Source organism: Phoenix dactylifera, unplaced genomic scaffold (genome assembly GCF_009389715.1).
Source record: "Phoenix dactylifera cultivar Barhee BC4 unplaced genomic scaffold, palm_55x_up_171113_PBpolish2nd_filt_p 001612F, whole genome shotgun sequence".
NCBI lineage: Eukaryota > Viridiplantae > Streptophyta > Magnoliopsida > Arecales > Arecaceae > Phoenix > Phoenix dactylifera.
The window spans coordinates 58,966-84,758 of record NW_024068917.1 but is presented as its reverse complement, the minus strand read 5'-3'; the positions used below and the strand labels follow the sequence as shown (position 1 = coordinate 84,758).

The 25,793-nt window shown below is 39.8% G+C and overlaps 3 protein-coding genes across 3 annotated transcripts; 1 reads left to right on the top strand and 2 right to left on the bottom strand.

Moving 5' to 3' along the window:
- Positions 1-6: 6 nt before the first annotated feature.
- On the top strand, positions 7-1,280 carry LOC120108880 (uncharacterized protein At1g32220, chloroplastic-like). Its single transcript, XM_039122606.1, has 3 exons — positions 7-505; positions 716-807; positions 881-1,280. Exons 1-3 carry the CDS (start codon positions 454-456, stop codon positions 1,052-1,054), a joined length of 318 nt encoding a protein of 105 aa, XP_038978534.1. The 5' UTR covers positions 7-453; the 3' UTR covers positions 1,055-1,280.
- A 1,174-nt stretch (positions 1,281-2,454) lies between these two features.
- LOC103712768 (putative B3 domain-containing protein Os06g0632500) lies at positions 2,455-3,797 on the bottom strand. The gene is made up of 4 exons (XM_039122607.1): positions 3,675-3,797; positions 3,237-3,564; positions 2,841-2,926; positions 2,455-2,688 (listed from the first exon to the last, which is right to left on the bottom strand). The coding sequence occupies exons 1-4, from the start codon at positions 3,795-3,797 to the stop codon at positions 2,455-2,457; spliced, it is 771 nt and encodes a 256-aa protein (XP_038978535.1).
- A 3,561-nt stretch (positions 3,798-7,358) lies between these two features.
- On the bottom strand, positions 7,359-9,588 carry LOC103712734 (sugar transport protein MST6-like). The gene is made up of 4 exons (XM_026806795.2): positions 9,456-9,588; positions 9,013-9,335; positions 8,258-8,887; positions 7,359-8,165 (listed from the first exon to the last, which is right to left on the bottom strand). Exons 1-4 carry the CDS (start codon positions 9,586-9,588, stop codon positions 7,680-7,682), a joined length of 1,572 nt encoding a protein of 523 aa, XP_026662596.2. The 3' UTR covers positions 7,359-7,679.
- Between the last annotated feature and the right edge of the window lie 16,205 nt (positions 9,589-25,793).

Sequence of the window (25,793 nt, the reverse complement as noted above, 5' to 3'; positions counted from 1 at the left end):
CACTGTTTACTTATGAAGTGTTTGATTGTCAGATGCTAATGGTCAAGGATAATGTTGTTGTATGGCTGAATTATTGTATTTTAAAGAAAAGCACTGGTTCGTGAGACAAATGTTGCAGATATTGGAATGCTGAGGTGGATGGATGAGCAAACAATGAAGGATACTGTTAAAAACCCATATACTGGATGTAGCTTAAACCCATATACAATGAAGGGTCATTATTGAAGTTGGCATTTTATTTTTTTTGTGACATAGGTGAGATGCCTACATGGTTAATGGACGGAAAAAGGTACAGTATATGCTTGTAGCCTGTTGTTAGCTTTCCATGATTCTTGGCTTACCATTTGTTAGTGTTTTTTTTTTTGTGTGATGTAATTATTCATCTTCCTCATTTTGCCGCTTGTGATATTACACTTGCTCTGTAAGTATCATTCATGACAAGAAATTGCATTTATGACACAGAAAGATGCTGAAGCAGAGCTGTTATTAAGATTTCCCTATGGAGGTCAGTTTCCTCGATTTTAGATGTCTCGAATCCAAAACTTACTCTTTGTCGAATTTTTTTTCTGTAGGAATCATCTAGTAATATATTCAGAAATTCTTTTAGTTCATAACGAGTGAGGGCTTTCAGGAGCCTCACAGTGCACTGCAAGCATCTGAAGAACCTTATGATTGCTTAAGGAAGAACAAACATGTCATAGTTTGTCTTTTACAGGAGTTATGCTGAGGCCAGGTTTTATACATGGGACTCGCCAAGTTGGGAGTATGAAGATACCTCTAGGTGTTATTGGTTCACCACTAGAGATGGTAAAATCTCTCTCTCTCTCTCTCTCTCTCAAACTGTGAACACTTGGAATCACAAGAGTTCAATTGTCTTCAGGTTCTGCAGCATGTGAAGCCACTCAGTGGAATTCCGCTGGTGGGTCCTCTTTTCACTCCTCCAGTGAATGTCACCTCTGTCGCAAAGGTTGCTGTGAGAGCTGCAACAGATCCAGTGTTTCCTCCCGGCATTGTTGATGTGTATGGTATATTTGGCTACAGCGAGCAACAGTGACCTCTCCCTTGCAGGAGAAATCAACACTACCAACTCAAGGTTCAAATTTACTCTTGTCCTTCCCACACAGGGCAGAGTGGATGATAATTGTTCTGTTCATCAGATTCTGGCCAGGCAATAAGAATGCATGAATTTATACAGAGCTCAACTCTTTGTCCATTTTGGTGTAAAAATAGCTTTTGACTATAAGGTTTGGTTATTAAATTGGCTTCCACACCTTTGCTCATGTCTTACCCTCTGCCTGCAAGTTGGTCCATAATTGTATGTTCTGACTTGTGATTCCTTCTTGGTTGGCCATGGCCAATGAGATAGCCCACTGGGGCCGTTGATTTTAGCTACTTTCACTCAAAACCATGGGAGGGAAGGAGGTTTATACAACACTTATAAACATGGATCGGGCTGGATATAGGTTAGAAAAATCTGTTAACCCAAACCCGATTTGTTCATTAAACAGCCCATCCATTGTTAAATGGATTAAACATGCTAAATATTGCCATCTCTAAATTGATAAATGGTCGTGTCTTCAATCCATGCAACTGATAGTTATATTCTTAAATCTATTAGCAGTCTAATTTAGGGTGGAAAAATTGCAGGGTTTGTTTTTGGAAGAATCATACTTTTCAGCATGATGCTGGACAAAAGCAGCATTTAGGTTGGTTAAAGGTATTGACAGTAATTTTATATTTGAATGAAATTAAGAAGAGCTTGTGGAGCTATTGTTGTAAGTATTTGGAGCAGTTTGGGTTTGAATTGAATAATCCAATTGTCCTAATCAAAATTTTTATACATCTGGTCAGCTACCTCGGGTCCTTCATTACGGTATATCACTTGTGGGGATCGAGAAAGTTGCTAAATTCTGCACTTCAAGCTAGCGTTAAGTTCTCCCAATTGACAATATTTGCCATCAAAATTATGAATTCAGCTTCGTGGAATGATTGCTAAATTACAATGTATTCTTCCGAACGTCATCCCCAAACATCCATCACATCATTTAGAGAATTGCTTGGAGCAATTGTTATTATAAAAATTGAAGGCAAAAGTGAGGCAAAAGAGTGCCTCCCACTGCTTTGCAAAAGTGACTCGCATTTCTTAGATTAAAAGATAAATTCACTAGTTTACTGCAAAAAAAAAAAAGATAAATGCACTAGGCTTACATCAACTCCAAAAGGTGGCTAGTTGGACTGGTGGGAACTATGAAGATGGCGATCTATACCACGAGGAAGACCTTCCATGCAAGAGTCTAAATATATGCAACCACAAATAGAAAAGTATTCCTCATTACATACGTAAAGAGTTATAACAATGGATAAGATGAAGGACGTTCAATTCCCAAAGTATTTTGCGCGTTCCCAAAGCGTTTTGCGTTTGATCTTATACTACGACTAAATACTCGCTGAGATTCAACGTCTCACAATTCGGACTCGCATTACTTTTTTGGATACAAGCTCGAAGATGCATTTATCTCCTTCTTTCAAGTCGTTTCCCTCGGAGAAACACCTCCACCCCCTCCCAATGTAGCCTTCTCGAGAACCAAGGCGAAACAGCGCAGGCCACAGTCTCTGTTTCCGATCCTTGAGGGTGATCTCACACTTGGTCGTGAGGCCATTCGACAAACAAAACGCCTTCGGAACAGCCTGCAGCAATTGTTAGTTCAAACAATGTCAAGAGACCTTCCCTAGTTTCCAGGGATGATAAATCAAACAAAACTATTTTTCGTCCAAAAATAAAGAAATCAAAAGGGCATATACTCACCATGCGCATAGAAGTAACATTGTAAAGGTCTAACGATCCTTTCAAAATACGGCACTCGTTTCCTACGGTTAGGGCACTTCCTTCTTGATGACTTCGACCTCCCCTTCTCAACTGCAATATCTAAATCGCATTTTTTGCGTGCAGAATTAATTAATACGAACTCATGGTTCAAAAGGGGAAAAAGTTAAAACGCAATTTCTTTTTTTTTTTTTGTTGATGTAAATGGAGGCAAAAGGGCCACTCGGATCTATTAAAGATTAATCGTATTTACAACAAAGATGAGAGTAGAGATGGAGCTAAATGGCTCCAAGTGGCTAATAACCATTTGCAGGAAAGAATCTCATCCAGACCAACAAGCAAGAGTATTCATTGCTTAAAAGTTCTAAATAATTTTTAGTTTTAAATGCAAAAGTATAAATAAAAAGATTACCTTTTGGAGCATCATCAAGAATTTCATCGTCGAGGTTAACTTCTTTTTTGTCTGCAAACTTGGAGGCAGTGGAACCGTACTCTTTAAGGCATCCGCTATTTTCGAATATCTTGATGGTGAAAACCATATTTCCTTGGTAGAGAAACACTAAGAAGTGGCCCACGCTTAAACCATGAGCATTTGCAAAGTCCTCCCAACCACTACCAAAGAACATCTCGCGTCCTTCTCGCTGAAGATTGACATGCCAAAACTTGCCAAGAGGGCTCAATATGGTGGCCTCCCCATGATTGTCGTTCGCCAGATGCTGCCTGAACTTAGGAGGAATTAACTGCAAAGAGATTAAAGAATAGGGATTAGAAACTAAAAGGCAGAATAATATTTTTTTTCCGAAATGTCTGATCTTTTCCTCTTAAAAATTGATATAATGAATGCTCCTACTAGTTTTGGATGAGGCCGCTTCTTCTTACGGGAATCAACATTTTCTATCCTAATTATCAGATACTTCATTTGGAGCCATTTAGCTTCTTTTTCTAGCATTTGTTCCTCTCCTTCTTCGCCCATGTAACTTACCTCTGTTGTAAATATGATTAATTTTCAGTAAAAGTCGATGAATCCTTCTTCTTCTTTTTCTTCTTTTTTTTTTCTTTTTTGCCTTTTTTTTTTTTTTTTACATAAAAAAATTATGAAATGTACCTTTTTTTCTTATTCTAATAGCTTTTTAAGTCTAAAGCCCGTATTAGAGCTATTGGGTCGGTCAAATCTTACGATATTAGAGCGAAAAGGAAGCAAGGTCTGACGCGCCTAGCCGGAGTGATCATGAGGATATCTAAACAAACGGATACGAATCTTAAGCACATCTCTGATACGGTGAATCAGACGGTCTTGCAGCAAATAAGGGGTTGGGTTTGAGCATAAGACCAACCATATCAGGATATCAAGGTAGAGAACAGGATCCAAAAAAATAAAATAGAAACAAAAAATAAAAACAAGGAAGAAACGGGAAAAGGGATCTATTGATCGAATGAAAATAAACGACGAAAATTAAAATCCATAGGAGTCCTTAAAAAGATGAGAATTGAGAGGCATACCAACTTATCAAAGAAGAGAGGAAGTCCAAGAAGAGCTCTACTTCAAGAAGAAGACGGAGCCGCGGAGGTATGAGAGAAGTCCAGAATCCGGAATCCGAGATAAGACGGGAAAGGGAAACTGAGCCGATAAATAGCCATCCAAGTTATGTTGTATTGCATGGATCACGTCCTCCTACGCTTCCTTGAGAACAATGTACTCTCGATCAACCCAAGCGTCCATTAATTTGATGGACTTCATATTGAACTTGAGTTTATTGTTCTTGAGGCATGCCGGAATACGAAGGGAAAGCGTATCGTTGATGGATGCCATAGTAATGGAAGGAGATTTGATTTCGGGATTTTTTTTTTTCATAATGGCAATTGATTGATTTGTAGTTTATGATCCACGGTCTAAGCTATTTTAACGGAGAATAATAACGATACCTATTTTACAATATCTAAGCAATGCAGTCGAAATATAGCGGTTATTGGGTGTCTACGATGTATTTCTGTACTCCATATTTGGGTTTTTCTTTTTTTCTTTCCTGCGGGCGTTCTTCTTTGTATGGTTTTTCAGATGGAAATCCTTCTTTGTTTGTCGACAAGCGAGAATTTGTGGCAACCAAATAATATGGAAAACATGAACAAATAATAAATTGAAGGTCTAAATAGAGACAAAAAGATGAAGAAATTTATCACCTTAAGGGAGACAAAAAGAAAAGAAACAAAAAATATGGAAAACATGAACATGCTTTGGAGGAAAGAGGTAAGTATGGAGGCATACCAATTTTTTGAAGGACTCCAGCAACAGCACTTTGAAGAACGCTGGCCTGTGAGCACCTTGGCTTCTCCTAGTGGCCATGCCCGAGTCGATATGATTAGAGTATCAGTAAGTGAACAAGAAAATAAAAGACCTACTTTGTATCGGAATAGGAAGTCCTAAACCCATGCTATATCGACACAGAGAAACTTTGTATTTTCTTTACCTACTTTGGTTACCTTATATATATATATATATATATATATATATATATATATATATATATATATACATATACATATACATAAAGCTCGTTCGAGGCAATTCTACGTACCCGAGGATATCGCTCGGCAGGTGAGGATGGGAGGTCAGCTCCAATCCTTATCAGATTTGACTCAAACTGACTCAGATTGACGGAAGAAAACAGCAGTATTTTTTTTTTAAAAAAAAGAAAGTTTCTTCCCTTTGCTTTGACCTGGCCTTCATATATTTTTCCAAGAGCTATTTAATATCCCAGGTGCCTCGTAAACAATGCCACCTACTTCTAATAGCAAGCTTCGTCACTTCGCATATACACGCGTTCTTGTATAATATTTTGTGGTGCTCTCGCCTGCTTCCCTCAGAAGAATAACTGAACTGATATTCTAATTTTTTTGGCCCTAAAAGATGAGAACTTCCAAATTCCAATAAACGTAGGCCATAAAAAAGGTCAAAAAAAAAAAAAAAACTCCATAGGCTAATTGCATGGTAATACAATAAAACTAACCAGATTTATGATAACAGTTTTTTATCCACATCATCGACAGATCAAACCCAAACCAGATTTATGACACAGTTATTTATCCACATTACCGACAGATCAAACCCAAATTTCTGATTGAACTCCAACTGAGTCTTACATCAACTCCAATAGGAGGCTAGTTGGACTGGTGGGAACTATGAAGATGGCGATCTATACCACGAAGCCCTTCCATGCAAGAGTCTAAATATATGCAACCACAAATAGAAGAGTATTCCCCATTACATCCGTAAAGAGTTATAACAATGGATAAAATGAAGGACGTTCCCAAAGTGTTTTGCGTTTGATCTTATACTACGACTAACTTCTCGCTGAGATTCAACGTCTCACGTACAATTCGGACTCGCATTACTTTTTTGGATACAAGCTCGAGGATGCATTTATCTCCTTCTTTCAAGTCGTTTCCCTCGGAGAACCACCTCCTCCCCTTCCCAATGTAGCCTTCTCGAGAACCAAGTCGAAACAGCACAGGCCACAGTCTTTGTTTCTGATCCCTGAGGGTGATCTCACACAAGGTCGTGAGGCCATTCGACAAACAAAACACCTTCGGAACAGCCTGCAACAATTGTGGACTATTTTTTTTGAATAAATACTTTAGATTATTTGTTTTACTGAGTTTGCAGTGTCATGAATCTATGTAAATCACAAGGCTTCCCTTCTATGTTCTGTGGGGTTAAACCCTATAGATGTTCGGCTGTCGCTCGAGAAATCAGGTCACATGGTATTAATGCTCCCTCTATTTTAACCAATAGGGTGATTACTGGCGTATCTCAACTAAAACATATTGTAGTCAGGCCTTCAGCGGGCAGTTATTAGCGTACAACTTATGGATGGCATGTTGTAGTGAAAATCTAGTCTCTTACGAGGTTTGCTACGGGTTGATCATGGCCATAGCCATAAAGAATAGAAGAATGAGAGTGGATGGTCCACCAATGTTTGTTTTGAAAAATTTATTTTAGCCAAATGCATTATATATCTTAAAATCTATATTGATAGATGTAATATGTTTCATATATTCATTGGCATCTTGTTATTTATGGAAAATCATACAAATTGAAAATTTAGATTTCTCGTACATTATATTTAATCAAACTAGAGATTTTGGTAATTTACTGGATCATAAAGCTCATAATTACCTCTCTTCTAATTTATTTTTTGAGAGCAGATGGGACTTGAGATCGAGCAGTGAGGGGCTTAGAATTTAGAAAATATTTGGTTCGTATTTCTTAGAATAATTTGATTTCGATGTATGTTTAATCATTATTATTAGTGATTGTGGACTATTTTTTTTGAATAAATACTTTAGATTATTTGTTTTACTGAGTTTGCAGTGTCATGAATCTAGATAAATCACAAGGCTGCCCTTGGATGTTCTGTGGGGTTAAATCCTACAGATGTGCGGCCGTCGCTCGGGAAATCAGGTCACATGGAATTAGCGCTCCCTCAATTTTAACCAATAACTGGAAATGAAACCAAGAGATCAGATATACGTCGGCAATACTTTGCAAGCCCATTGACACTATTGAAAGAATTAACCATGACTTCCACAAAAAGAAGAAAACTATGACACTGGCTGAATATTAGGTCAGTGCAGCCCGATGAAACAGCCACTCACAAGACTAAATAGTTTTCAACTAATGACAACAAAAAGAAACTTAAAACTATGAACTAGACAGGGCAACCAATCTAACCTATTTTCTTTTTTCCTCTTCATGCGTCTTCTTAATCTATCTTGAATGAGATGAATGGGGTCGAAAATAAGATACCCATGCGTCTCCTTGGGTACGGCAGGCCTAACACAATTCTCAAGTTGATGATTAATTCTGTGTTGCAACGGGGATGCCCTTTGAAGGCCCCCCCATCTCGAGTTCCTCAATGTTGGTATCTTCATCAGCTACGAAGTTGCCCCAGAACCAGTGCTTCTTCCAGACAAGGATCATCTCTTCAATGGGCACATTCTTGGTCTCAGGAACGAAGAAAGCAACGAAGATGGTCATGATAAACATCCAACCAGCAAAGAAGAAGAAGAGGCCGAACTTCAAGTGGCAAAGCATGGGAAGGAAGACTTGGGCGATGGCGAAGGTCAACAACATGTTCACTGCTACGTTTATGCTTTGTCCGGCTGATCGAATCTCCAACGGGAAGATCTCGCTGGGGACCAACCACCCCAACGGGCCCCATGACCATGCAAACCCTGCAACGTAGATGCAGATGAATACCACCACAAACATAGCGTAAGTCTTTGATAGGGTTGCCACCCCGCTCGTCCCGAACTTTATCCCAATTAGTATGGCCAGCACAATCTGCATTCATGAACACCGTTCTAGTAAGAGCAAGATAGGTTTCAGGGTGGGGAGAGTTTGGGTGGTATATGTATTACTAGATCCGATCGTACCTGAGCGACGAACATCTGAATTCCTCCCTCTAGTAAGAGCTTCCGCCTACCGAGTTTATCAACCGTGAAGATGGAGACGAAGGTGGCAATAACATTGACGAGACCGGTGATAACTGCTGACATAAGGGAGGCGCTGCTGCCAAATCCAATGGTCTTGAAGAGCACAGGGGAATAGAACATGACAACGTTGATGCCGGTCAACTGCTGGAAGAAGGGGATGAGGATGGCCATCGTCAACTGAGGCCTGTACTTGCGCATCCTTATGTTGGCGAAGGGGTGCTTGACCCTCCTCGACTGGTTGCTGGCCACCACGAGGTCCTCATACTCTGCGTCGATGTCAGTGGTCCCGCGAATCTTGCGAAGCATGGCCTTGGCCTCCTCACCATGGCCGCGCTCAATGAGAGAGTTTGGGGTATCAGGCAGCTTCAGCGCGCCAATGGCAATAATAGCACCAGGAACGGCTGCAAGTGCCAGGCTGACGCGCCATCCCCATCCTCCCTTAATCTTGTCGCTGCCATAGTTAATAACGTTAGCCACAAAGATGCCAATGGTGATCATGAGTTGGAAGCCGATGTTAAGCATGCCGCGGAGACGTGCAGGCGCCATCTCTGAAAGATAGAGAGGGACAGACTAAAAGAAAAAAGAATATGTTTATATCAGATCATGATCAAGTACGTACATTAACATATCTTATATTGATATATAAACCCGGATGGCTTCAACCTTAATTTTAATGATGATTCTCTTAGGTTTACCTGACTGGCAAATCCAATACCGATGCCGAGAAGGAGACGGCCAAGGATAAGCATCGCAACATTCACAGCAGCGCCATTGAGGGTGGCACCAACAAGAAAGGTGGCACCACCGCTGAACATGGACCACTTTCTCCCAAGCTTTCTTGTCATGGTGGACGCGAACAGGGAGGAAACGAGTGCAGCCAGGTACAGGGATGAGGTGAAGGCGGTGAGGAGCTGGCTATTGAACTTGCAATACTGATTGGTGCTCACCGTATCGAGTTCCTTCCTATGCACCGCTGGAAAGAACTTCTCCAGAAACGAGTCCATCGATGTAACTCCCCCTTAATTCCAGCCAAACAGACAAGAAAAAAAGCCAATCACCGAGCCATACCAGAAATCAGCACAACTCCTAAAACAGAATACAAACAAAGAAGATGGAACAAGCAGCGAAAGAGACATACCAGAAATCCCGACATCGTAGCCAAAGATGAGACCCCCAGTAGCCGCAATGAGACAGGCGAAGAAGACGTAGAACGTCATCTTTCCCGGGTAATCCCGGCTTCCACCTGCAGGTGCCACAACAACGTCCACCATTGCGCCGGATTAAAGAAAGATCTCCCGTTAGAAGTGGACGAGGAGGAGGAGGACGAGGAGGAGGAGGAGGAGGAGGAGGAGAGGAAAAAATTGAAGAAGAGAAAGGTTGCGTTGAAAAAGAGGAGGTGAGGACGAAGGATAGACTTGGGGGAGAAATTTATAGGGAAGTAGCTAGGAAAGTTGGAATAGAATTAGGTAGAAAATTGTAGTTACAAGTCTACTCATATCCATCGTAGAGATATTTTGATGGCTAAATCTTAGCCGTTGGTGGTCTGGATAAGGTCGAACGAAGCCGGCTCACACCTCAGGATGGAACGCTAGGGCTTTGGATAACTTCGCAAGTTCTTAAATTTAAGTTTATCTTGACTTTCTTTCTTGTATTTTTTTTTTTTCAAGAGTAGTAACGGAATTGGAGTTGGCAGCGTGGTGGGTCTTTAGCCTTCTCTCCGAAACTCCCGGAAAATTCCGTTAGAGTGTACCTATATATGATTTTTATAGTAGTAAACAATGGTGTTGTGATTCATGATTTTCCTGAGGATATTTAAACTTCAGGGAAAAGGGAAAGGAGAAATCCAATAACTACTTTGGTCGTACTATAGTCTTATAAAACTTCAATGTATCTGGTTACACATCTTCTTTATATTTCACCCAAACTATAAAGCACGGTGTCTTTGTAACCCAATATTTACAACAACATATCTCTTCTTTTGTTGGTTTGCTTCTTTTTTTTTAGTCCTTTTGCCAGTTGGTTTCATCCCTTAAAATCTATATCTTCAGCACCAAAATTTTCTCAATATTTCAAGTCATTTACAATTTGCTCGGAAAATTCTATCAAATTCTCCTCTTATTTGATCTCTACAACTTAAAACCTCATCCAAAAAAATAATCAAAAGATATTATTTATATTTTTTGGTCCTATATAAATATCCAATATCTAAACAATGCATAACCTATGTGAGACTAAACACATCCCTAAACAAACTCTTATATATTTTCACCAAACTTCATCATTAGTTTAAAATGGCACATGCTGCATTATCCTCTAGTCTATATGAATATGGACCGAAGCTACTTTGAAATCTTTTGACCTTGATCCAAAAAAATTAGCCGCAATATGATATTTAAATTCCTTGACCCTATATAAATATTTAAGATCTACTTGGTATGACTCATATGAGCCTAAATATACTCTTATACGGGTTCTCACATACGATCTCTTTAATAGAACCAATGCAATAATAAACACACGCCAACACGGGCTTTTACATACTCATACACTTGTTCTAGGAAATGTGCGATTGTGTCACGTGCCCAGCTCTAGAGGTGTGTTTGAGGCGTGACTTGACATATATATAGGTTCTACTCTTATTAGGAACCGTGTTCTGACTTAATATTCCCACCTAACAAAAGGGAAAAAAATTTGGAACTCTAAGAAATTGGTAGCATTGATTGCATCCTGCCCCTAATTGGAATGGCATATTGGCAACTTTAAACAAAAATGATTATGTTTTCTAAAAGCTATATAAACATATCAAAGAAATCTACTATATGACATATAGAAATTATATCATATTCCGACCTCTTGTCTCCATCTTTCTTATGAATCCTATCTTCTCCTCCTGATGAAGTGGTTGTGAAGCTGCGAGTAGAAGAGCTAATCCGTCGCCACCAACACCCTCATTAGTAATAGAGTCGATACCACAATGAGGAGCGATAGAGAAAATATTAGACACCTTGATCTCAAATTAGATCGACCTCGACGACCTCGATACAGATCGAAGTAGGCAACTTCACCTCCGACCGAGGAGCTAATCGACCAAGGTAGGCAACTTCGCCTTCGACCGAGGAACCAAGCGTCTGAGGGGAATAACTTCGCCTCTGACCGAGGAACCAATTGACGCGTGCCGATAGGGACTGACAGCCCTAGCAATTGGTCGTTGAGACAGTGACTGGTCGTTGCAACAACTCTGCATTCGACGCACAGTTAGCACCATACGTCACCTATGTAAGAGGTTTTGAAATTTGAAACGGTTATGAAACTGTTCCACCCCGTTTAAACTCATTTAAACCCATTATGAATGCCATGTATACGTTAGGCTCCAACGTTACTCGAGGTGGGAGAGAGAGGAGAGCCCTCTCACCCTCATTTAATTCCTCCTCTTCATATCTGTTAGGGGCTTTTCCTTCTTTGGTTTTTCTTTTCTTTCTTTTCTGATTTAATTCCTTCTCATTTAATTCCTTCTTTTCTTTTCAAGCGGTGAAGGGAGAAGAGAAGAGGGGAGATCTTGCTGTTGGTCTCCTCTTCGCCGATCTCTCTTCGTCCTTTGACTCTAAATCTATTATGTACGAGCATACAGAAAAGTTCCTGCTGAGTTCAAAAGATATTGTAGTATTGTGCATGTCTACAAATTCAACGGTCTGCTGTATTTTGGGGAGGTATCGCCAGAATTTCGTGCACGTAAGGAGGTGAATCTCTTTCAAAGACAGTGATACATGCCTCAGACCGATCTATAGGTATTATTAATTTTATTTTGGATGAAAAAAAACGACATCAAAGAGGTACACATCGGAACCAGTTGTTTTAGTGATATTGAATTATTTGCGGATTATTTGAGTTCATTGAGTTGATTACTGTAACAATTTTGAAAGATATAGTTCAATGGAACAAACAAGCTGACTCAGTGGCTGGTAGGAGTACCAAATTTAGAGAGAACCACTATAGGAAAAGTCGGTTTTACGGACGCTTTTTACAAGCGTCGGCAATTTTCGATCTAGCATCAAAATTTGCCGACGCTTGTAAAAAGCATCGGCAAAAGACGACGCTAATAAGCGTCGGTGTAGTCTCCAACCTAAGACGACGCTAAAATGCGTCATCGGAAGCCAACGCACCAGGCTAAATCCCAACCCTCTTCTGACCACCCCCGTCGGAAGCCACCCTCACACACCAGTCTCTCTCTCTCTCTACCCTCGAGCCTCATCTCTCTCATCCCTCCTTCCTCCTCTCTCCGGATTTCCGTTTTCCCGGCCACCGCCCTCCTCTCTCTATTTAACCAGTAGTATTACCCACATCTCTCTCGCCCATTCCTCGTCTTCTCTCTCTCTCTAACCCATAAAAGGTGCCTTCTCATCATCATCGCCCCCCCTTCCTAACCCCTTCCGGATTCAAGAAGTAGAACGGCTCCGGCGATGATGTCTTCGCCCGCCTTTTCGCCGCCTCCTTGGATCCTGACTCCGCCCCTCTCTCCCCCGAACCGCGGATCCTCAAGTCCCGCCTCATCGCCGGCGAGATCCTCTACGGCCTCTTCCTCCTGCGCTCCTCCCCGACCCTCGCCGAGATCGCCGGCCTCGCTGGCTACGACTACGTGGTCGTCGACATGGAGCACGGCTCTGGCGGCATCGCCGAGGCCCTCCCCTGCCTCCGCGCCCTCGCCGCCGCCCGCACCCCAGCCATCCTCCGCCTTCTGTAGCTCTCTGCTGCCAGTCAAGAGAAGGCCCAGCTTCCGTAAGGGCTTCGAGGGTGGACAGTTGCCCCTCTACCGTCGAATCCCCAAGCTCCGTGGAATTGCTGGAGGTATCATTTTCTTCTGTACCATTTTTTTCTTGTGTTAATTGATTCTTTAATATGCCGGTTTCTTTTCGCCCCTTCCCCTGACTGAGAACTCAAATTGTTTGAAAAGTAAATGGTGGAGAAAGGTTAGTTCAAATTATACTCGATATCCTTCCCCACATTTTGATTATATCTACAGATCTGAGCAGGTCTAGAAACTAGACATATTTGAGGAACGGAAATTATCATAGTTAGGGCAGGCTCCAAATTGGTATGAAATTTGTGGCTTGTTTTCGGATGGAATGGGGACAGGGCGTGAAGTGCGAGTTTATTGAAGCAAATTTATCTCCTCAAGAATGTCCTTATGATCAATTTAAGATGCCAAGGTATTCATAAGGACTTTGTAGTTTGGGCTCCCAATACGTATGAAGGATAATTATTTGTGTATGTGTGTGGTGATGATATTTTTGGAATCATGTTGGTTTCTATGATTGAAAACTAGTATTCTCTAACATCTACCAATATTTTGTTAGTCATCTCTAACTATAATCTTACGAATATTAACACCCATTTTTATTGTCAGAGATGGTTGATGAATGTGTTTTAATATAGGTATTCTATGATTGCAATGCATCCCACTGTATCTGTATGGATCGTATTCTGTTTTAATATAGGTATGCACTATGTTAGCCGGGCCCAACTAGTTTGGGATAATGTTTAGTTATGTACCATGTATACACTATATAGGCTTGTAGCATAGATTAATATGCAGCATGGACATGAGATTTATCCTGATTCTTTATCTTTACTGTAAAACACTAAGAATAGTCTCAAAGAGGGAACCTCAGTAGTAGAAGTCTTCACGTGGGATACTGCACCTGCTTCTTGATATCCTTTGGAAACTTGTCCCTCCATCTTCTTATCATTTTTTTTATAAAAGACCTGCTTCCCCATATTTGAACCTGAATCTGCTCCCACACCTGCACTTTTGGTAAGTAAAGAGGGAATTGAATCCTAACATTTTAACCTCTCTCCCTTGGCTTCACTACTCATAGGAGTGGTCAAGAGTATTCCTAGGAACTTAACGCAAGATTTGTTACTTTCAGTATGGAGATTTGTGTTCGTTTAATGCTTTCTGAAGAGATCTCGCTTGTTACTTGCCCTCCAGATTATGCATATGATAAGTTTACGAGGTCAATTTTCTGAACCAATTGGCTATCTTGGTTTCTAAACAAAACACTTGAAAATACTAATGAGATTTCATGAACAGGCCTTCTAGTGTTCCTGAAGGAGCATATGTTCAGTGGGAAATTGAACTACTTGGCTTTGAAATACCTAAGGTAATGAAGCTTCTTAAGTGCTCCAAACATCTGGAACTCTTATGTATTGTGGTCCTTCCCTCTATTTTGCTAAAAAAAAGGGGGATTCTTGTGAATTTTGAATTGATTGTTTTAAATTGCTTAGAACCTCTAATATGTGCCATTTTATTGTAGGTGTATACCATCCATTTATTTGGAGATCATTACCAAAACATCTGAAGGACTCCAAGTAAATGTTTTGCTTGTCTCAGTAACTGTGGTTGATGTAATAAAATACTGTGTAAATTCTAGATAATGATGCCCAAATATGTTTTCCAATCAAGCTATAGATAGTTTTTGTGTAGGGCAATTTATTTTATTCAATATGAACTCATTTTCTTATAAATTTCCTGCAAACCGGTTAAAGAGTTTTTTAGAGCTTGCTCGAATGAATGATTGGTCATATATAAATGTTACTTTTATCGACTCATTGATTGGAAATCTGATTTAGACCATGCCAGTACAAACTACAATGATGGAAATGTGATTGTGTTGCTAATATAATTCAGAGAAAATTATGATTGATGAATTGGACATGACCGATTGTATTTTAGTTTGCTGGCTGGCACCTCTGTCTTGATCTGGTGTTGAGGCTCGAGAAGTAAATTATCCCATCATTTATTTATTTATAATTGCATTACATTTATTATCACTGTTTTTACTTCCAGATTTGAGAGAAGATGCTGTTTTGTATGGTAAAAAAGATTATGCAGCAAGTGCCAGGTGGTATGGTGGATTCTTGATTAGATTTGTAGAAGAGCTTGCAGTTTCGGATGGAATAATATTTACATGAAAATTAGGCATGTTTGGTGGAGGAGAATGGTAAGCATATTTAGAAAACAATTACATGCTGCATCTAGAAAAACAATCCAGCATTCAGCAATTGCTCTTCCTAATTTTTGCTTGTTTGGTTAAAGAACAAATCTCACAAGTTAATAAGCACAGAAATGGTGCAGACGTAGAGCTCCAATGTTCTGATCAGTTCTCTGCACCAAGGAATCTTGGTGGCTCAACGCACTGTTCATCGGTGCTTCCACAGGATATGATTTTCCTAAGATACAACGGAAACAATCTTTCACCGTTGAACTAATAGAAAATTCACAGGCAGGATCGGTGACATGTTGAGATTTCTAAGGAAGAATCTCAAGATGCTAATTAAGAAGTCAACCTGTCTCGATTTGGTAATACAGCAATACCAGCTTCCACCAGAACAGAGTCATACACGGTAAATAAAAGTTGTGGCACGCCTACGCCGACGCTTTAAAGCGTCGGCGAAAATCCAAAACTGGGCATGCTTTGGGCTTTCCTGATACTTTAAAGCGTCGGCGAATGTCGTTTTTGCCGACGCTTTTATTAGCGTCGGAAAATCCCAATTTTTGCCGACGCTTTCTCTTAGCATCGGCAAAAACCGGACCCACGCCCACCTGCCCGACGTCTGACCCACGCTTTGGGGTGCGTGGGATGGAAATTCGTCGACGCTTAAAAGCGTCGGTAGAGACCAAAAAAATCGCCGGAAGATATCTTTTCTTTTGTAGTGAACTCAGTTCACTACCCATCTCTATGGAGCAGGTGCTCAACTGCACTAGACAGAAGGATGGTGTAATGCCTTAATGATATCAAGGCTATTATAGCAGGGTATAGAGTTGCAGTATATTCTTAGAGATATCACCGATGTGAGTGTGACTGTAGGGGCGTAGTCAAATAGAGAATTAAGATTTGTTCTCTAAAATACACTTACAAAACAAGATACTTGCGCACAGTCATAATGCGCTACCCGATGGAACTCACATGCAGGGCAACTCTTAGTTGTTTGGTATTTTAAAACCTATACATAAAGTCCAAGTTCAAGACTTTGTTCACTTCGAACGGGTGTGGATGGTGAATACCAACTAGATGAAGGTTCAAGTCCGGAAGACACCTTTCATCGAAAAATAAGTGTACTGAATGCTCGTACTTTGAATTTTTCAAAATTTTTGACATTTTCAGGATTATCTCAAAAAAAATTGAAATTTCAAAATGGTGGGGAATGTAAGAGGTTTTGAAATTTGAAACGGTTATGAAACCGTTCCACCCCATTTAAACTCGTTTAAACCCATTGTGAATGCCATATATACGTTGGGCTCCAATGTTACTTGAGGCGGGAGAGAGAGGAGAGCCCTCTCACTCTCATTTAATTCCTCCTCTTCATATCCGTTAGGAGCTTTTCCTTCTTTGGTTTTTCTTTCCTTTCTTTTCTGATTTTTTTTTCAAGGGGTGAGGGGAGAAAAGAGGGGAGATCTTGCTGTTGGTCTCCTCTTCGTCGATCTCTCTTTATCCTTTGGCTCTAAATCTATCGTGTACAAGCATACAGAAAAGTTCCTGCTGAGTTCAAGATATTTTGTAGTACTGTGCACGTCCACAAATTCAACAATCCGTTGTATCTTGGGGAGGGATCGTCTGAACCCGGTGCACGTAAGGAGGCAAATCTCTTTCAAAGATAGTGATTACATGCCTCGGACCAATCTACAGGCATTATTTATTTTATTTTGGATCGAAAGGAAACGACATCAAAGAGGTACACACGGAGCCAGTTGTTTCAGTGATATTAAATTATTTGTGGATTATTTGAGTTCTTTGAGTTGATTACTCTAACAATTTTGAAAGATATAGGTTCAATAGGACAAACAAGCTGACCGAGTGGCTGGTAGGAGCACCAAATTTAAAGTGAACTCAGTTCACTACCCATCTCTATGGAGTAGGTGCTCAACTGCACTAATCAAGAGGATGTCGTAATGCCTTAATGATATCAAAGCTTTTATAGCAGGGTATAGAGTTGCAGTATACTCTTGGATATATCACTGATGCGAGTGTGACTGTAGGGCCGCAGTCAAATAGAGAATTAAGGCTTGTTCTCTAAGAGATGGTCAGAAAATAAGATACTTGCGCACGGCCGTAATGCGCTACCCCGATGGAACTCACATGCAGGGTCAACTCTTAATTTTTCGGTATTTTAAAATCTATATATGAAGTCCAAGTTCAAGACTTTGTTCACTTCGGACGGGTGTGGATGGTGAAATACCAACTAGATGAAGGTTCAAGTCCGGAAGACATCTTTCATCGAAAAATAAGTGTACTAAATGCTCGTATTTTGAATTTTTCAAAATTTTTGACATTTTCAGAATTATCTCAAAAATAAATTGAAATTTCAAAATGGTGGGGAATGTAAGAGGTTTTGAAATTTGAAATGGTTATGAAACCATTCCACCCCATTTAAACTCATTTAAACTCATTGTGAATGCCATATATACATTGGGCTCCAACATTACTCGAAGTGGGAGAGAGAGGAGAGCCCTCTCACCCTCATTTAATTCCTCCTCTTCATATGCGTTAGGGGCTTTTCCTTCTTTGGTTTTTCTTTCCCTTCTTTTCTCATTTTCTTTTCAAGCGGTGAGGGGAGAAGAGAAGAGGGGAGATCTCACTGTTGGTCTCCTCTTCGCCGATCTCTCTTCGTCCTTTGACTCTAAATCTATTATGTACGAGCATACAGAAAAGTTCCTGCTGAGTTCAAAAGATATTGTAGTATTGTGCATGTCTACAAATTCAACGGTCTGTTGTATCTTGGAAAGGTAGCGCCAGAATTCCGTGCACGTCAGAAGGCGAATCTCTTTCAAAGACAGTGATTACATGCCTCAGACCGATCTATAGGTATTATTTATTTTATTTTAGATCGAAAGAAAATGATATCAAAGAGGTACACATCGGAATCAGTTGTTTTAGTGATATTAAATTATTTATGGATTATTTGGGTTCTTTGAGTTGATTACTCTAACAATTTTGAAAGATATACGTTCAATGGGACAAACAAGCTGACTCAGTGGCTGGTAGGAGCACCAAATTTAGAGTGAACTCAGTTCACTAACCATCTCTATGGAGCAGGTGCTCAACTGCACTAGACAGGAGATGGTGTAATGCCTTAATGATATAAAGGCTATTATAGCAGGGTATAGAGTTGCAGTATATGCTTAGAGATATCACCGATGTGAGTGTGACTGTAGGGCCGCAGTCAAATAGAGAATTAAGGCTTATTCTCTAAAAGACACTTACAAAACAAGATACTTGCGCACAGTCATAATGCGCTACCCGATGGAACTCACATGCAGGGTCAATTTTTAGTTATTCGGTATTTTAAAATCTATACATAAAATCCAAGTTCAAGACTTTGTTCACTTCGGACCTGTGTGGATGGCGAAATACCAACTAGATGAAGGTTCAAGTCCGAAAGACACCTTTCATCAAAAGCTAGGTGTACTGAATGCTCGTACTTTGAATTTTTCAAAATTTTTGACATTTTCAGGATTATCTCAAAAAAAATTGAAATTTCAAAATGGTGGGGAATGTAAGAGGTTTTGAAATTTGAAACGGTTATGAAACCGTTCCACCCCATTGAAACTCATTTAAACCCATTGTGAATGCCATATGTACGTTGGGCTCCAATGTTACTTGAGGCGGGAGAGAGAGGAGAGCCCTCTCACTCTCATTTAATTCCTCCTCTTCATATCCGTTAGGGGCTTTTCCTTCTTTGGTTTTTCTTTCCTTTCTTTTCTGATTTTTTTTTCAAGCGGTGAGGGGAGAAAAGAAGAGGGGAGATCTTGCTGTTGGTCTTCTCTTCGTCGATCTCTCTTTGTCCTTTGGCTCTAAATCTATTGTGTATGAGCATACAGAAAAGTTCCTGCTGAGTTCAAGAGATTTTGTAGTACTGTGCGCATCTACAAATTCAACGGTCCGTTATATCTTGGGGAGGTATCGCCAAAATCCCATGCACGTAAGGAGGCGAATCTCTTTCAAAGAAGTGATTACACACCTCGAACCGATCTACAGGTATTATTTATTTTATTTTGGATCGAAAGAAAACGACATCAAAGAGGTACACATCGGAACCAGTTGTTTTAGTGATATTAAATTATTTATGGATTATTTGAGCTCTTTGAGTTGATTACTCTAACAATTTTGAAAGATATAGGTTCAATAGGACAAAGCTGACCGAGTGGCTGGTAGGAGCACCAAATTTAAAGTGAACTCAGTTCACTACCCATCTCTATAGAGCAGGTGCTCAACTGCACTAGACAGGAGGATGGCGTAATGCCTTAATGATATCAAGGCTATTATAGCAGGGTATAGAGTTGCAGTATACTATTGGAGATATCACTGATGTGAGTGTGACTGTTGGGCTGCAGTCAAATAGAGAATTAAGGTTTGTTCTCTAAGAGACACTCACAAAATAAGATACTTGCGCACGGTCATAATGCGCTACCCCGATGGAACTCACATGCAGGGTCAACTCTTAGTTGTTCGGTATTTTAAAATCTATACATAAAGTCTAAGTTCAAGACTTTGTTCACTTCGGATCGGTGTGGATGGTGAAATACCAACTAGATGAAGCTTCAAGTCCGAAAGACACCTTTCATCGAAAGTTAAGTGTACTGAATGCTCGTACTTTAAATTTTTCAAAATTTTTGATATTTTCAGAATTATCTCAAAAAAAAATTGAAATTTCAAAATGGTGGAGAATGTAAGAGGTTTTGAAATTTGAAACGGTTATGAAACCGTTTCACCCCGTTTAAACTCATTTAAACCCATTGTGAATGCCATATATACGTTGGGCTCCAATGTTACTTGAGGTGGGAGAGAGAGGAGAGCTCTCTCACTCTTATTTAATTCCTCCTCTTCATATCCGTTCGGGGCTTTTTCTTCTTTGGTTTTTCTTTCCTTTTTTTTTGATTTTCTTTTCAAGCAGTGAGGGGAGAAGAGAAGATGGGAGATCTTGCTGTTGGTCTCCTCTTCGTCGATCTCTCTTTGTCCTTTGGCTCTAAATCTATTGTGTATGAGCATACAGAAAAGTTCTTGCTGAGTTCAAGAGATTTTGTAGTACTGTGCATGTCCACAAATTCAACAATCCGTTGTATCTTGGGGAGGGATCGTCTGAACCCGGTGCACGTAAGGAGGCGAATCTCTTTCAAAGATAGTGATTACATGCCTCAGACCAATCTACAGGTATTATTTATTTTATTTTGGATCGAAAGGAAACGACATCAAAGAGGTACACATCGGAACCAGTTGTTTCAGTGATATTAAATTATTTGTGGATTATTTGAGTTCTTTGAGTTAATTACTCTAACAATTTTGAAAGATATAGGTTCAATGGGACAAATAAGCTGACCGAGTGGCTGGTAGGAGCACCAAATTTAAAGTAAACTCAGTTCACTACCCGTCTCTATGGAGTAGGTGCTCAACTGCACTAGACAAGAGGATGCCGTAATGCCTTAATGATATCAAAGCTATTATAGCAAGATATAGAGTTGCAGTATACTCTTGGATATATCACTGATGTGAGTGTGACTGTAGGGCCGCAGTCAAATAGAGAATTAAGGCTTGTTCTCTAAGAGATGGTCAGAAAATAAGATATTTGCGCACGGCCGTAATGCGCTACCCCGATGGAACTCACATGTAGGGTCAATTCTTAGTTGTTCGGTATTTTAAAATCTATACATAAAGTCCAAGTTCAAGACTTTGCTCACTTCGAACGGGTGTAGATGGTGAAATACCAACTAGATGAATATTCAAGTCCAGAAGACATCTTTCATCGAAAAATAAGTGTACCGAATGCTCGTATTTTGAATTTTTCAAAATTTTTGACATTTTCAGAATTATCTCAAAAAAAAATTGAAATTTCAAAATGGTGGGGAATGTAAGAGGTTTTGAAATTTGAAACGGTTATGAAACCGTTCCACCTCGTTTAAACTCATTTAAACCCATTGTGAATGCCATATATACGTTGGGCTCCAACGTTACTCGAAGTGGGAGAGAGAGGAGAGCCCTCTCACCCTCATTTAATTCCTCCTTTTCATATGCGTTAGGGGCTTTTCCTTCTTTGGTTTTTCTTTCCTTTCTTTTCTCATTTTCTTTTCAAGCGGTGAGGGGAGAAGAGAAGAGGGGAGATCTTACTGTTGGGATCTCCTCTTCGCCGATCTCTCTTCGTCCTTTGACTCTAAATCTATTATGTACGAGCATACAAAAAAGTTCCTGCTGAGTTCAAAAGATATTGTAGTAATGTGCACGCCTACAAATTCAACGGTCCGTTGTATCTTGGGAAGGGATCGCCAGAATCCGGTGCACGTATGGAGGTGAATCTCTTTCAAAGACAGTGATTACATGCCTCGGACCGATCTACAGGTATTATTTATTTTATTTTAGATCGAAAGAAAATGACATCAAAGAGATACGGATCAGAACCAATTGTTTCAGTGATATTAAATTATTTGTGAATTATTTGAGTTTTTCGAGTTGATTATTCTAACAACCTACACTAAGGCCATACTTTGGCCACCATTTGACTATGGTGCATGCTGACCTAGGTAACGACAAAATTGACTCTCCTATATAAATAAGCAGTCTGGGAGACCTCGGGTATGACACACAAGGAAGACGTAATACAATATTGATCACAGAGAGTACCATTCTGCTAAACTTTCTTCCTTTCATACTGTTGTCTCTCTATCATGATTTAAACATTGGAGGGTCTCCGTCGGAAACTCTCTGGCAAGCAGATTTCTTGTAGGCCATTCTAGATGAAGCTAGCTCTAGCACACCTCAATCACTTCATCCTACTTTGTTCTAGCCGACCTCAAGGTCGTTCCAAACTGTGCTTCGACTTCAATTCAGGATTCTGTGGCAATAAGGAGGCAAGTAAAAAGGCAGAAGAAGGAATGTAGATGCCACAGAATTGAGGAGAAGATAGTATAGAAGAGGAGGTGGAAGAGGAGAGCACAGGAAATAGAAAGAAACGATTCCACCAACTTTATCGGGAGAGGCTTGAAATTATAGAGCCATCGCATGCTCTGTAGGAAATTTGAGCATCCCTCTATTAGCCTTCAATTACTTGGAAGTCCTTCAACGAGCATGCTTCATAATCCTTGTAAGTCTGCAAGTCCTGCCAGCATCATGTTTAATTATATATCAATGTCGGGAAAAAAGGTTATTTATAAGGCCATTGTTGTAAAATAAAAGGTAAAGAGATTGGAGACAAGAAAATAAATAAGACACAGAAATTATAGAAAATTAGTTCTTCATGAACTAATAGTATTTTTCATTTCTTTCTAATGCCTTTCTTTCTCTTTTTACTTGTGTACATTTCATCCTCCTCAAGGTACCCTTTTATAGGCCTAGGGTTATAAAGAGGAGATATAATAGTCATAATCACAAGACAATTAAAGGACAAGAGAAGGTGAAAAGGTAGATGAATGTAGACATCCCCAAGGGATAAGGGGCACATCTAGGAGTTACAAAAGATGGAAAACCCAAGAGGTGGGGAAACTCAAGAGGTGAAGGTTAAGTGGTCATCCACCCAAATACGGTGGATTCATAACACTCCCCCTTGGATGACCACACACAAAGAATATGCCTCGTTAAAACCTTGCCAAGGAAAAACTCAGTGGAAAAAAAACCAATGGCAAAGGAAAAAGAGTACAGTATTCTTGTGTACCACCAAGTGCTTTAGGATTGCCTCATTAAAACCTTGCAAAGGTAAACCCAGTGGGACAAAACCTTAGCGAAGGAAAAAGAGTATAATCGGCATAAAATCTTCAAGGTCCTTGACTCCCCCTGAAAAATGCATGATCAAAGGTCTTTAAGTTGTCGCATTCCAATGTTATACACAATCTTCTTAAATGTTGCGGTTGGTAATGCCTTGGTGAATAAATCTTCCAGATTTTCACTTGACCGTATCTGTTTGACGTCAATATCACCTTTCTCCTGAAGTTCATGAGTATAAAAGAACTTAGGTGAAATATGCTTCGTTCTGTCACCTTTAATATAGCCTCCTCTAATCTGGGTGATGCAAGCAGTATTATCTTCATATAAGATTGTTGGGCTATCATTGATTGTGGATAGACCACACCTTTTTCGAATATGGTGAATTAGTGATCTCAACCAAACACATTCCCGACTTGCCTCATGGATAGCAATAATCTCTGAGTGATTCGAAGAAGTAGCAGATAATGTTTGCTTCATAGATTTTCATGATATAGCAGTACCTCCACAAGTAAATAAATATCCTGTTTGAGATCGACCCCTGTGTGGATCAGATAGATAGCCAACATCTGCATATCCAATCAACTGTGAGTTTGATCCATTAGGATAAAACAATCCCATATCAGTTGTTCCACGGAGGTAACGAAGAATATGCTTGACCCCATTCCAATGTCTTCGGGTTGGAGTAGAACTGAATCTTGCTAATAAGTTAACTGCAAAGGCTATATCAGGTCGAGTGCAATTTGCAAGATACATTAGTGCACCAATAGCACTCAAATATGGTACTTCGGGATCCAGAATTTCTTCATCCTCCTCAGGAGGACGAAATGGGTCTTTCTTCACGTCAAGTGATCGAACAACCATTGGGGTACTCAAAGGATGAGCTTTATCCATATAAAAGTGCTTCAGAACTTTTTCTGTATATGTTGACTGATGAACAAAGATTCCATTTGGAAAATGTTCGAGTTGCAGACCGAGACAAAATTTTGTTTTTCCAAGATCTTTCATTTCAAACTCATTTTTCAAATAAGTAGCGGTTCTTGTGAGCTCTTCAGGAGTTCCAACAAGATTAAGATCATCAACATAAACTGCAACAATAGCAAATCCGGATTCTGACTTCCTAATGAAAACACATGGGCATATAGGGTTATTCTCAAATCCCTCCTTCAATAAATATTCGTTGAGGCGATTATACCACATGCGCCCGGATTGCTTCAACCCATATAAAGATCTTTGAAGCTTGATAGAATACATGCTTCGGGATGTACTTGAATTACATGCTTCAGGCATTTTATATCCTTCAGGGATTTTCATATATATATCATGATCCAATGATCCATATAAATATGCAGTGACCACATCCATCAGTCGCATATCTAATTTTTCTGTAACTACCAAGCTAATCAAAAATCTGAATGTAATTGCATCCATAACGGGGGAATAAGTTTCTTCATAATCAACCCCAGGTTTCTGCAAGAAACCTTGTGCAATAAGTCGTGCTTTATATCGCACAATTTCATTATTTTCATTACGCTTTCGTACAAATACCCACTTATATCCAACGGGCATTATACCTTCAGGTGTTTGGACTACAGGTCCAAAAACTTTTCTTTTTGCTAATGAGCTTAATTCAGCCTCAATAGCTTCTTTCCATATTGGCCAATTATTTCTACGTCGGCATTCTTCGATGGTCTTTGGCTCACTTTCCTCATTACCTTTGGTAATGCCAACATTACTTCTGGTAATGTCAAGAGCCACTTTAAATGAAAATATGTCGTCGACAACAGTTTTATTTCTATCCCATATTTCTCCTGTACTTATATAATGTATTGAGATCTCATTATTTTCAAGTATATGTTCCTCTTCAGGGGATAACTGTTCAGGAGGTTCCTTTTCAGGAAGTTGTATTCCTGGAGATTGTAGAATGGGAGTTATGGTCTCTTCAAAAGCACCAAATTTTATGGTCTGTTTTGTGGGTATGGCCTCTTCAGGAGCTCCAGTTTTTTTTCTTTGTACTTTTCTCTTCCGAGGATTCTTATCTTTCGATCCAATAGGTCTTCCACGCTTCAGGCGTGCGTCAGACTCATTCGCTGCTTTATTAGCAAGTTGTCCTTCAGGGACCTCAATCCTTGCTGGAGCATTAACAGCAGGAATATGAGATTTTACTACACTTCTGGTGTCAGTAAATACATCCGGTAATTGATTTGCAACATTTTGCAAGTGTATAATCCTCTGAACTTCCAGTTCACATTGATTTGTACGAGGATCAAATTGAGATAAGGGCAAATTGTTCCAAGTGATTTCACGTCGTGCTTCAGGCATCGACTTTTCTCTCCCTAATGATGGGAAGACTGTTTCATCAAAATGACAATCCTCAAAACGTGCCTTGAACAAATCTCCTGTAAGGGGCTCAACGTATCTAATAATAGATGGAGAATCAAAACCAACATATATACCAAGTCTACATTGAGGACCCATCTTAGTGCGTTGTGGGGGTGCAATTGGAACATATACAGCACAACCAAAAGTGCGAAGATGAGCAATATTTGGTGGTTGACCAAATGCAAGTTGCGAGGGAGAATATTTATGATAAGCAGACGGTCTAACTCGAACTAATGATGCTGCATGCAATATAGCATGTCCCCAAGCAGAAACAGGTAATTTTGATTTCATAAGCAAAGGTCTAGCAATCAACTGAAGTCTTTTGATGAATGATTCAGCTAAACCATTTTGAG

Bases quoted from the DNA above. Each gene is read 5' to 3' on its own strand.
- LOC120108880 (XM_039122606.1), top strand. From the start codon at position 454: ATGACACAGAAAGATGCTGAAGCAGAGCTGTTATTAAGATTTCCCTAT. The intron at 506-715 runs GTCAGTTTCCTC...TGTCTTTTACAG, and splicing joins ATTAAGATTTCCCTATGGAG to GAGTTATGCTGAGGCCAGGT. The intron at 808-880 runs GTAAAATCTCTC...AATTGTCTTCAG, and splicing joins TTGGTTCACCACTAGAGATG to GTTCTGCAGCATGTGAAGCC.
- LOC103712768 (XM_039122607.1), bottom strand. From the start codon at position 3,797: ATGGGCGAAGAAGGAGAGGAACAAATGCTAGAAAAAGAAGCTAAATGG. The intron at 2,927-3,236 runs GTAATCTTTTTA...AATGCGATTTAG, and splicing joins TCTTGATGATGCTCCAAAAG to ATATTGCAGTTGAGAAGGGG. The intron at 2,689-2,840 runs GTTAGACCTTTA...CAATTGCTGCAG, and splicing joins TGCCGTATTTTGAAAGGATC to GCTGTTCCGAAGGCGTTTTG.
- LOC103712734 (XM_026806795.2), bottom strand. From the start codon at position 9,588: ATGGTGGACGTTGTTGTGGCACCTGCAGGTGGAAGCCGGGATTACCCG. The intron at 9,336-9,455 runs GTATGTCTCTTT...GCTGGAATTAAG, and splicing joins CTACGATGTCGGGATTTCTG to GGGGAGTTACATCGATGGAC. The intron at 8,166-8,257 runs GTACGATCGGAT...TCATGAATGCAG, and splicing joins TTCAGATGTTCGTCGCTCAG to ATTGTGCTGGCCATACTAAT.